General features: G+C 26.2%; 1 protein-coding gene across 2 annotated transcripts in view; it reads right to left on the minus strand.

Annotated features, from left to right (window-relative positions):
• Positions 1–3,309: 3,309 nt before the first annotated feature.
• LOC111675635 (alpha-protein kinase 1-like) overlaps positions 3,310–13,521 on the minus strand; it is a 25,458-nt gene continuing 15,246 nt past the window's right edge. Inside the window, exons 1-4 of one of the 2 annotated variants that reach the window (XM_046946508.1) lie at positions 10,969–12,351; positions 5,770–6,293; positions 5,363–5,470; positions 3,310–4,057 (exon numbers count right to left, since the gene is read on the minus strand). In XM_046946508.1, the coding sequence (XP_046802464.1) occupies positions 3,692–4,057; positions 5,363–5,470; positions 5,770–6,293; positions 10,969–11,446 (1,476 nt within the window). In that variant the 5' untranslated portion in view covers positions 11,447–12,351 and the 3' untranslated portion in view covers positions 3,310–3,691. Of the gene's footprint in view, positions 4,058–5,362; positions 5,471–5,769; positions 6,294–10,968; positions 12,352–13,521 lie in introns of those variants that run through there. The other variant, XM_023436423.2, reaches the window with a different exon arrangement.

Below are 13,521 nucleotides of genomic sequence, written 5' to 3' on the forward strand. Positions count from 1 at the left end.
TATTGTTTTTGTTAAGCAACTAAAGCACTAAATATCGTGGTAGTAGCAATAAGTGTTTTGTAAGAAATAAAGAAATATAATTCAAAATTGAAAAATCGAAATAAACGTATATTTATAAATTAACTGCCTTATTCATAAACATTTATCAAAGGTTTATGGAACAAATTTTGTATGAAATTTAAATTTATAAACCTTTGATAAAAATTTATGAATACGAGTATAAGAATTTATGAAAAATAATTTTTAAGTGAATATTTTATTGAAAATTTTTTATTTTATAGGAAACAAAATTAAAGGAACTAAGTTATCGCAAATTCTTCCCAAATTGTAAATTTATCAAGATATCTATTTCTCTCTGTAATCCGAGAGTTTATCAAAAATGTTCTAAAAATCTTGAATTAAAATTTTTTGTCACTGTTTTTGAACCATTTCTTTAAAGCAATCATGAATGGCTAACTTTGGTCCACCCGGTAGTGGCCTCGTTGTAGTGGTCGTAGTCCATTAAGTATTGCCCTCTACCTTCAGCTGGTTTGATCCACAAAGTTTAGGTTATTTTTAAGGCATATTCTAAATAGCCCATCAAAATAAGTTGGGCAGCAAAGCCGAATCAATGAATGATGGGCAATAACAGTGGAGGTGAGGTATTATTTCCTATTATTCCTCATTATTACAACTCCTACAGTAGTAGTTATATTCGAGACATACTTATTTGAAGTGATTGCCAATTGTATAGTGTCCCATTATGACTGATACCAGCATTCTTATATGTTCCCTATGAAAGCTTAATAATAAGTTTGACCTGGGAGCATCAATGGTTTCACTGATCCACCTTATTGAAGCCATTTCATATAGTTCAGTACGAACCAGTGACTTACTGTTTGTAAGGAAAATCGAGTTCCCTTCTCATTGCAATTTTTCTGGCAAGTTTGTCATCTACGCAGTTACTATGTTCACAGACACATACCAGACACTAAGTACATGCGTTTTGTCTGATTGCAGAATTAAGGGCCAGTAGAATCGACATCAGGTTAGCTGGCAATCAGTTAGTTTTAGCCTTCGTTGGCGTTGTCCTCATTTCTCCCGTAATCAAGATCGGATTTGTAACACTCGGAATTAAATTTAGAGAAAATAATTAAGTGTTTTTGTTAGGTTTTCAGGGGGAAAAAATATTTTATTTAGCAATTTCACTAAATCGGTCAAGAACTGCCAGACATAGAATGAGTCAAAGTTGAACATTTTGGTCATATAGGGATTTTTTGACTTTTCACCTATTGGTTTATATTGTCCACAGGAGTTTAAAAAGTATTTTTTTTTTGCCACTGTCCTAATAAAATTATTCCAAATGGTTTCTTTTTGCTTAAAAGAAAGCTTTTAAAATTTCCTTTAAAGGATATTTATAACAAAATTATTTTTTAATTCAAGATTTCAATATTTGTATTTTATTTTCCCCATTTTTTAAAATGGATGTTTTTGTTGTTTTTTTTTTTTTTTTTTTTTTTTTGCACAAAAGAAACATATACCATTTCTTTGAATAACTTTGTGGTACAGTACATAGTAAAAAATTGCTATCTAAAATTCTTTGAATAATTTGTGCTAGGACCAATAAAGTAAACTACAAAGCAATTGTGTAACAGAACAAAAGAAAATTAAAATTTGGTGAAATCGCCATCGATATGAAAAAAATTAAAAAAATTTTTAATAAAATAGTACCTATTATTTTATACTTCTCTTATTATTATGATTTATATTATTTTGATTTTATATTACTTTATCGATGAATATAAAATAAATTTATAACTACACTGAAAAAAAACAATGCCTAATATATACGAAAAATGTCGTACATTGTACGAATCGTTCGTTATTTCGCACCACGAAATTCTTTCGTAATATAAACGAAATTGTACGAAATATTTTAGTATAATGCTAAATATTCTTGAAAAAATTAATTTACATAAATTAAAAAAAGGGAATTTTGAATAAATATGATAAAATTTACTAAATATTAATTTAAGTATTCAAACATTTTTGTTCATTTTAAAATAAATTTTCTAATTTTAGTTCAAAATTATTCTCCACACGAATTTTATTTTTTTTTTTTATAAAAATAATTCGACAATAATATTATACTTTTTCTTAAATTTTATAAAAATGTTGTAGTTTTATTTAATCATAAAATAATTAATATCATTATATTTAATTTCGCAAAAATTTAAGAAAAAAATATTACTTAAGGTTTTCGTAATTTCGTAAAAATAGAAAAGGGTTTTATTAAATAATATTTCGTATTATACACGAAATTTTTGTAAATATTATGAAAATAGAAGTTAGGAAATATTTTTTCGTAAAGTTGAGCATGGATTGCTTTCAGTGTATGATGTTCTAAACAAAATTCAAAGCAGTGATAATCTTACAAATCGGAAAATTCCCGCTGCAAGAGAAATAAAACACAATGTAAAAATTTTGTTATTATTTATAATACTTTGCTTTAATATTACTTTTTTATTACATGTTTTTTTAATAATAGACAAATAGTGGCTTTATATTAATTATTAATTAATAAACGTTAGCTATAGTTTAAATTGAAAAATAAAAAAACTCAATATTTTACATCTTTTATTTTTGTAGTTTTTCTTTATTGTGAAATAAGCAAAAAAATATGTTTGTATGTATATTAAAACAACAGGCGATTCTTACACTATAAGTTTAATACCGAATAATTTAATTTAAAATTTATCTGGTATCTTTATTACAGCGTAAATGCGCCAGGCCTCATTTTATGTTCAAGTCCATGAAATTAAAAATTATTTAACTATAAGCAAATAAATAACTAAAAAATAACTTTAACATAATTTAAAATTAAGTAAATATTTTACAGGTTTTGAATTAAAATAATAATACAAATAAATTAAAATAAAACTTAAATCAAGAAAGGATTTTTTTACAAAAAAAAAAAAAAATAAAAAATAAATAAAATAAAAATAAATAATTTTTTTATTATTAATAAATAACGAAATGAATGAATGAAGAAAACAAAAAAAATACAAAGAAACTGGTGGGATTTAAATAATAACAAATGAAATTTGTTGTATTGTCGTTAACAAATAACTTGAATAAAAGTAATAAATAAATAGTAAATTATGAAATTATATGAAAAATAAATAATAATAAGTACACTTATTAAAAAAAATGTTAAAAAGCAGAAATTTTCGTGCCATTAATGTTTGTTTAATATTTTTGTATTTTTATATATATTTTTTATAAATAAATTCAGGCTGCAAACTTAATTATACTACACACACACAAATGTTATTCTTATAAATTTATTTTCATTTTTTTCTTTTTGCTACAGATGAATAATGAATTTGTCTATGTGTAAATAAATTAATAAATATATTTATTTAAATAAATTCATGTCAATAATATTTGTAATAAGTTTAAAGATGAGTATTTATGAACATTTATGAATCTATGAGTTTTTTTCTTTTTCAAATGTGTGTATGTCTGTTTAATGATTAATTTTTAACATCAAACATTCTTATAAGTTAATGAGATTTATCTAATAAGTTGTTTAAGTTTTAGGCCAATTCAAACTTGTGTCCATTATTTTGTCCAACATTAGTTTAATCTGCCTTCGGTATTTACTTGTCTTCCTTACTAATTTGTATTGACTTTTCTCCGCATTTCAAAATTATTCCGAACGGTTATTTTCACAATAATTTTGCACCAATTGCAGAATACGTTCAAATTCTTCAATTAAATTTTTAATTATTAGAAAATCACGTATTCTGCGTCCAATATTTGAATTGAATTCCACCTTATTATCAGCTAAATCTGGTTTTTCAATTTGTAAAATATCCAGTACGGTATTGGTTTCCAACATATTGAATTTGATTTCGTTTTTAACGGTCTCAAAGAATTTGGTTATATTGTCAATGTTAATTTCTTCACCATGTTCAATTTTAGTTTTATTTTTGTTTGTATCCTGCGATGCATAGTCGATAAGTTGATCAAAATTGTGAAGATTGAGATAAAATTCAACAATTTCTTTGTGAAGCTAAAATGAAAAAAAAAATAAATAAATAACACAATTTATTTGTTGAAGAAAGGAATTTCGATATCAATATAGCTTTAAGCGAAATAGAAATAGGTATAAAGCTCAAATAGATACTTTAAACAGAAAACATTGATATAATGACTGGTAGGAAAAATTTTGTATATATTTGCTTAAGCTTTGACAGTGCAGCTTTTTGGGTCTTGTAATTTGTAAACTATTAATTAATCTTTCTAAGAGAGCTTTAACACTTTATTATTTATTCATGTGTAAGTTGAAAAGCTTTCTATGTTGCAACTTTAAAATCAGTGCAGCTTTGTTTCAAATACCTTTTAAAAGCTTTGTGATATATAACGTATTCTAATGGTTAGGATGTACCGAATACAAGGTATTATTATTTAACCAGCTAACCATTATACTTCATATAAAACAAGTAAGAATCTATAGTCGGGCCTGGCCGACCTTATGAAACCCTACACCAGTGAATAGCAAGTAAAAAATGTGTATTATTTTTAATAAGAATGCCTTTGAACTGTTTTTTGATTTAATTCCTACTTGTGTTTATTGATTTATAAATCCATTTCTGAAGGGGACGATCGGGCTTCAGTTGACCCCATATAACGTCAAGTGAAACCCGATCGTTACGAAAATCAGCAGTAACATTCAGTCTTACACAAAATTAAGTTGTGCTAATTTTGGTAGAATTACTAGAACAAAGCCTACACAAAAGCCCTATTTGGGCTTTTAAGAAACGTTTGTGTTAGGTTTCATCAAATTATCTTGAAAATTGCGACCTGTGGTTCGATTACAAGTTTTACACGGACGGACGGACATACATCAGCAGAAACCTAATATACTCTCCCCACTAAAGTAGTGCAGGATATAAAAATTGCTTTAAAGTGGTGACACCTTGTTAGTATATCATGTCAAATGTAAATCCTTTAACAAGAGAGAGCGATATTTTGACTGAAATAAAGAACCTGTTTTAATGCCTTAGAGCTTTGAAGCTTTGGTAGTGCAGCTTTTTAAGATTAAACATTTCTAAAATACCATTCTTCCTAATATGTGTATAAATATTTTTAAGAGAAAACAATTGAAAATTATTATTAAAAATATAACTCTTTTTTTAGTATACTAAGTAAAAAAGCTCATTTAAAGTTATACAAATTATACAAATATGTTCTTTAAAATTGGGAGTATTTTGAAAATGTTGTTGTTATAAAAAAGCTTATTACTGATCAGTGTTATTAAGAAAAAAACACCAAAATTCTCCTATTATTAAATTTTTTTAGCTATTCTTAAATTTACCATATTTTCAACTGGAACTGCTTTACGATTTGGATTTCTGGTTTCCAAACTAATTAGTTTCCATGTTTCCGACATACCCTCAAAAGTCTCATTGCCACGTTCTTTCAACTGTTAAACAAAAGAAGATAAAAATAATTAATAAAATAAATTTTTATTAATTAAAAAATCAATAAGAAAAATTTCATAAATTTTTCTTGAAGCTAAGTTGTTGGAATATATGTCATTAATTAACAAAAACAACTTTCTTTTTTTCACCTGTACCAACTGTTGCATTTAGAAAAAAGTAAATTACATTATAAATTAATATTCAAAAAATCCCCCAAAAACTCCTCTATTTATCTATTCCGTTAGTTATTCAAAAATCCCCATTTAATTAAGTTTAAAAACTGATAAGATATAATACTTACATAGCTGGCACATAGATTTTTTATGTACGATACGGAGGCATTCATTTGCCTATGTAATTGTTCATAGATAACGTCGTCCTTGCAAACACTCATTTTGTGATGTGATGGCGGTGCAGCACGTTGATGTAAATGATGACGATGATGGGGCTGTGGTTGAGGATGTCTTCTTAATGTTTGACCCGGTGAAAATATATGATTTTTTTGTACTTGTTGAGGCTGTTGTTGCTGCAACTGCTGTTGTTGTTGTTGATGATGGTGATGATGTATTGTAAGGGGATGTAGTGGTAGTGTTTGCTGTTGTCTTTGTCTCTGTTGCTGCTGTTCTAGTAGTTGTAATTGTAGTTTTTGCTGTTGCAGATTGTGTTGTCTTTGTTCTTCTAATAGCTTCTGATGATAACGTTCTCTGTAGACATTTGTGTGTAATATAAGTTTTCGTCCGGACGTTGCAACACGACGCGCAGGCAATGCTTGGGTTGTTTGTATTAATATGGCACACCAAAGAAGTAATAGGAAAAAGATTAATTCTGCAAAAAGAAAAGAAAATTATAGGAAATTTATATAAGCTTTTGTTTGTTGCAATTTAGAAGACAATAATAATAAATTTATCCTAGAAAATAGTAAAGTTTTCATGGAAAACAATAACATACTTTGGGGAGTCTGTAAAATATTACAGTTCATACTGTGTATACAAACTTCTCCTGATCTATTGTTTAAATTTTATTTTTACAAATTCAAGTTAAACTATAACGTATTTTAATAATCATATCAATAGCGTGTTTTGAGTGTGTGAACTAAAAGTAATAATATTATTAAAATCTACATTTTTATATTGTATTTTTTTTTTTTAAATTTCAACTCAGTTTTAAGTCACTTTAAATTCGCTTTGACTCTATTACTTTAAGTAATGCTCTATTTTGTTCCCAACCTACCACACTGTTTAACTTGTTATGTGTGGTCCATTTGTCAGCCATTGAATGAAATTGATTTGTCACGTCACATCATTCATAATCAATGAACTGATGATCTTCATTTTTCTTTGCTGTCTTTTATTTGATTTCTTTTTAGTTTTAGTCAACTTTAAGTAAAATGCAGTAATTAGTACAGCAAAATAAAAAACTACAATGCACACGTAGTATTTTAAGAATTTTTTAATTTTTCATTCCGTTGTGCAGTTGCGGCAGTTACTGGCTTAAGCTATAGTTTTATTGGGCCACATGTATTGTTTAGATTATGGTTTAAAATAAATTAACTACCGGCCGGCTTTATAATGGCTTTTATATCTGCTTCCTTAATTGAGGAGTATAGAAGCAAAAGCAGTAATCTCAATGCTTGACATGAACTAAATCAACATAAAGCGTCATTTGGTATTCAGCTTGTCTGTCGATTATAACGTTGACTGATCGCAGTTAGTATTTGTTTTATTTTAATTTAGTTTAAATTAAGTTTATAAATAAACATTGTATAAATTTTTCTAATTTATTTGAAATTTAGGGGGTTATTATATATGTATTTTCAAAAATTTTTTTGAAAATATTTTCAACGCAAGATGATTTTTTTACAAAATAAGGAGTTAGTTTTTTTATCAAGTAAAAAACTATAAAAACGAAGTTTGCTATATTTGCTTCTCATGATACACAATTGTCTGTTAGTCTCTTTTAAAGCTGTAAATACAAAATTAGTGAAACAAGTTCAAGGTGTATTTTGTTTTGCTTAATGGACATTTTTCTTTTAGTTGATCAAAGCAATATGGGTACTTCCATCAAAATTTTATATATTAAAAAAATCTATTTAATCTTAAAATTGTTGTGAATTGAAGATCAATAAACAAAGTATTGTTTATTGATCTTTACTTAAGATTTCATCACTTTTAGGAGCATAATAAGGAAAATATTTTCAATTGTAATAAAACTTTCTATTTTAGATTTTCCGTTTCATAAATGTCCACTCATCATGGAAACTATCATATATTTTTACAAACTAAACAAGATGTTACAATTATCATTGACAACAACTACATGATCATTACATACCAAACCTACCGCAACGTTATAAATTCAACCACTAACCGACCAATGAAATGAACATAAAAAAGCTATTGACAAATATCTTTAAGTCTACATAAATGAAATTTTACAAGATGAACATTAGAAATTCGCTTAATTACCCACATACAAAACGTTGTCTAAGCAACTGGTCAGGAGTGCAACATCATTACACAGATACACACACACACTCGCACTCATATACATATGTACATAAATAACATAAATAATTAAAGATTTAATTTAAAAAAACGCGTATGGTGGGCTTTTTAAGAGAAAGGTTGGCAAAATTGAATTACAGTTATAGAAAAGAAATAAAACAAACTAATTAATAGCAAAAATTAATAGATACATAAATATATCAATAAATATTTAAACATGCAATAGATTTTGTATAATAGAAAAATGTTTTATGTTGTACAACAAGGCGTATGATTATTAAATATTTCTAATATATAAATATATTCAACATACACACTTGGAGGCATTTAGTGGTGGGTAACAAACCCTCATAGAATTAGATAAATCTATACTACACCCATGACTGTAGCATTTGCTCACCGCTTGCTAAAAAAAAATCTCGTTAAAAGGACATGTGTACTCATGTGTATACGTGTGTATACAGACCAACCTACGGATTGCCAATGTAGCGTTAAATCAATTATGAAAGTGTTAAAAATCATTACAATAAATAATAATAATTAATAATAAATTTATATAAGTATATACTAGGTAAAAATACTTTTTGATTTTCTTTTTTAATTGGCTTCGCAACCCATAGAAATACATACATACAAAGATGAAAAAGATACATGCATGTTTTCTAAAACAAAACTTTCTTTTTTATTTAAGGGTTAGCACTAGCAACGAACTACACTCATTATCTGTTATCGAAAAGGAAAAACATTCACAGGAAATCTTTTTATTTTGCTATTTCTATTTAATTACTTTCGTATGACCTGTTTATACTAATGATTTTCCCTATTTTCTGTTTAATTGCAAAACAAACAAAAAAAAACACGAAACTATTCATATACTATTCTCGTTTTCTTAAAATAGTTATATTTAACTCATTATTCCTAACAAAAAGCTTTTTGTGAATTTTCTAATTATGAAGGATAATAGGGCCAAGATAGATCGCTAAAAGCTAACGAAACACTCAAGATTGTTTCCACAATTCTAAATAAAAGGTTTTTAGCTGTTTTGTAAAAATAATAAAAACTTTTCACAGTTGCTAGTCTGCTTATGTTTGGTATAACAATTAAAAATTAGAAAAAAGCTTAATTGTAAACAAAAAAGTAGAAGTTGGATGCTCTCTGTGTTACTACCTTAACAATAACAATTTTGAAAACTTTTAAAAGCTTTTTTCTTCTTAAAAAGCTTGAAAGCCTGTCATATTTGTGTTTTTAAAAGCTTTTAAAAGTTTTTTTTCTTACATGTGTAATGCCTTTGAAAGCATGGAAATAATATGCATCTGTTTCTAAAGGTTTCTTAAAATATTTAATACACGTCAACGTACCCTCAGAGTAAGTTCACTTCATAAATAAAAATATAATCTAATAAAGCTTCAAGCTTTAAACGGGAAAGAAAAAGAAAAGTGTTCATATACGTATGTATAGATAGATTTGTATGTACATTTGAAAACAGAGGCTTATAATTAAATTGGAAAATTTTACATAATACTTGTTATCAATAATGGCTCAATAGAGTTAAACATTCTCAGAATTTAAGAACTCATCATTCATAAAAACCTTTTTCATTTTATTGAGTTATCATGAGGGTAATATTAGTGAATTAGTTACTAGAATATCTTGCAATGTCTATGAGTTGCATATAAATATTTTAATTGTAAACAATTTTGCGAAATGTTTAAACTTTCTCCACATATTGTATTTAATAAAGAAATGATTTTGCCAGGTGTCAGTATAAGATCAAAATTCCAATATAAAACTATAATAGAATAGATTTATAAACAAATTTTAAAAATAATTTTGTTTACAGGACATCCTACCTAAAATCACTTTTATTACTTTTTATTAAAACAAAAATCTATTCATTCAAATATTTGTGAAAGGTAATAATTATGTTGTTTATAGCTTCCGTTTTAAAATGATTCATTCAACTTATCTCAACTTAGTCATTCTTGCAAAATAATTTAACAAAAGGAAAAAAGAATCTTGTAAAAATTATCCGTTATATACGATAAATTTGTCATATAACATCAATACAATTGATGTGTTTAAACAAACATAATTGTGACGTATATTGGCTAACCACAACATTTCATTTATTCCAAACATCATGCATGAGTATTTAGTTTAAATATATATTTTTTTAGATTTTAAAGAATGTTTTAAATAAAACAATTTAAAAATAAATCCAACCCATAATGAATAACTGAAAAACCCATTTAGGTTGAAATTCTAATCTGGTTTATTTTAAAGATATATAAGAGTATTTAAATTAGAACATTAAAATACTGATTAAACTGTTCTCTATATAAAAAAATTTAAATTTTCTTACAAGTTAAAAAATTATATCCAAAAATATAAAATAATAAACAATACTCAGTAATAGTGGTTAGCTATATGAAGTAATTCCCAAAAAAAATCTTTTGACCTTGATCTTTTAAACTTAGATTAAACTATAGCATTAAAATTTTGTACCACATTTTGAACAAAATTTAGAATTTTCTAAATCGAAAAAAACTAAATTTTAATCCCCTTATTCACAAAAAAATTGTTTATTTTATTAAAGGTTTTTAAATTAGATATTGTATGCAAATTTTGTTTTATAAACCTTTTATAAAATAAAAATTTTGTTTGTGAATAAGAGGGTAAATATTTATTTTAATGTAATACTTTGTCAATTATTTTGATAAAAGTGTTAAGTTCAATTAAAAGTATAAAATTTGGAAAATATTTACTATTTCAGTCTTCAGCACAAAATATCATTTAGAGCATGTGCTTATAAATGTCTTTGTCCTATCAATTTAATTTTAAAAAATTTAGAAAAAAGTCAATATAAATTCTTTAGTAAAAATTAAAAACCAAGTAGTTTACTATAAAGAAATTTAAGCAAATTTTCAATAAAATTTTTAGAAGATATTAATTGAACAATATTTATTAAAAAAATGATATATTGTTTATTTACTCACTTGTTGTCTTTTGTGTTTTGTATAAATAATAAGTATTATTATTATTAAAACTAGCATTAAAATGGCAGGATTTTGAAAATTTAACTAAAATAGTAGATAATAATGATGATGAAGACGAGCACGACGACGAAGACTCCGTTGAGGATAATAGCGAAGACAACGACGACGATAATGCAGATGATGAAGATGATAATAATGTTGAGGATATTGAAGATACTGATTTTAAGTACGTTTTTGACACTAACAATGCTGTTGCTGTAGAACATATTTGAGCATTTGTTGTTGTGGCTGTGGTATTTTTAAATATATTTTTTGAATTATCACAATTTTCTGTTGTTGTATTATTATTTAGTGAATTTCTATGGAACTCCTGTATATGATCTGATGAGGATTCTATAAAATTTCTTTTATTTAACAACACTGTACGTGGATCAGCCTTTGGCTGTTTTAATGCAATTTCAGGATAAATATATTCCATTTTTTTGTGTTTGTGTGATTTGGATTTAAGTACGTTTATAGTTTATTTGTATATAATACTTTTAAGTAATACTTTTTTGTTTTTGTTTATATTATTATAAATAATACTGTTTAACAATTTTTGTCGAATACTTTTTAACTTTTGCTTAATTCTTAGTTTGTATTTGAAAACTTGACTTTTTTACATTTAATTATTTCTTTTAATTATTAGTTTTAACTATTTATCACTTCTTGTTTTTTTTAATTTTCTTAACTTTTTCTACTTTTCTTTTATAATTTGTATTTTATTTTTGTATTGAAGTGTTTATTGTTTGACAACCAAATTGATATTAATACAAAAGTGTTACTAAACCCAGTCTTATAAAAGTCTTCGGCTAATGAGTGTTGTTGGCAAAACTAATCGTTTAAACGTACTGCTGCTGCTCTTTCTGATTGTTGTTGTTTTTCTTGCTGTTACTTCGGCTACATTAATAATATTGTATCGTATAGATAGATATATTTATATGTGATAAATTAATAATAATACACTCTCACCCAAACGTTAATACACACGTGTAAATATAGAAATATCTCATTACAGTGTGTGTAATTGACAGAGGAAACAATAACAACAACCTCTTCTCAATAACCAATCATTAAATTGCTTTTGCCATACAACCCACTCATACACTCACAACATTGTGAGCTTGAATGTAAAGAAATTCATGGATTTGCACAAATACAATTACTCATACGCTCACTTGTCTGTTAATTTGTTGTCGTCGAAAGATCAAGTGTAAAATATTGTTAATTTTAATATTCGCCGCGCTCACGCATACTCAGAGTTTTTATTCGGATTTGTTTGTTTGTTTATTTTTACAGTTTCTTTTTTCTCCGTCTCTGCTTCAAACTTAATAATGATGTGGATGATGTTTGTAATGTCCACGTGTGAAAAGATTCCTTTCAAGTGATACAATCAACTAACACTCACTTTTATTTCAACTACAATATATCTCAACAATAATATTAAGTAATTGAACTGAGGAATAATGAATAGTGATAGGACTACGGGAGCCATTGATTGCTAGCATTCAGCGGTGTGGGGGGGGTTCGGTCCTAAGCTAAACATTATCAGTTTCACTACACATTTCTTTATTCTAGACTCCCTATTTTTATAAGATTTAGGTGTAAGGGCCAGAATGACTAGAATCTTAATAGATGTTTGCCCCAATCTAGTCATGGTCAATTAAGAAAATTAATAATTACAAAAGGTGTCCATATGTTGATCCTATTTCATCTCTCTCAGATGGTACAGAGAGGAATAGCCTCAAAACCCACGCCTACCATAGTTTCAAAGGCTTGAATGTTCTTGAAACCCCTAATGTATAACTAAATCGAGTCTTACACTATTCCATGAATACCACAAGAAAACACCCTAATAATTTAGTTTAGCATTCCATATTGTTTAACAATAATAATTTTATTTAACTAAATTTCAGTGGCAAATTATTTAATAAGATAAACATATTCTTAATAACATAAAAAACTAATATAAAATCAAAATTATTAACCAAATTATAATATTTATCGTAACTGTTCAGAAATTTCTATTCACTAAAATTTCATTACATTGATTGAGAACAAATAATTTAAAATGATCTAATTTAACATAATTCAATAACATACTTATTTTAATAATCTTATGGTTTGGCAAAACAAGAAAATTTTCACATATTCAGAAGCAATAAACATACTAAGAGAACAATAAAATCAATGGGATTTTTTTTTTGATAGCTATGTTACTTAACAGAAGAGATATTATTTGTACTAGTTTGACCTTATGTTAATATTATGTATCAACATTACCAAATACATAATTTATGTTTGTTGCTTCTCTTTATGTTTATGATAAATGCAAGATATTATGTTACAAGAGAAAAATAAAGTGTTCGAACTTACCGCATCATGCAGAACTGTGAAGGCCTCCAACAGGAACAGGATGATGTGGGTATTGTTGTTGAAAAAAAAAGAGGTTTTAATAGTTATCTTGCATTATACATGTTCTTGCCATATTAGTTAATAAACTCGGGATTAATT

This window comes from Lucilia cuprina, chromosome 3 (genome assembly GCF_022045245.1).
Source record: "Lucilia cuprina isolate Lc7/37 chromosome 3, ASM2204524v1, whole genome shotgun sequence".
In the NCBI taxonomy this organism is placed as follows: Eukaryota; Metazoa; Arthropoda; class Insecta; order Diptera; family Calliphoridae; genus Lucilia; species Lucilia cuprina.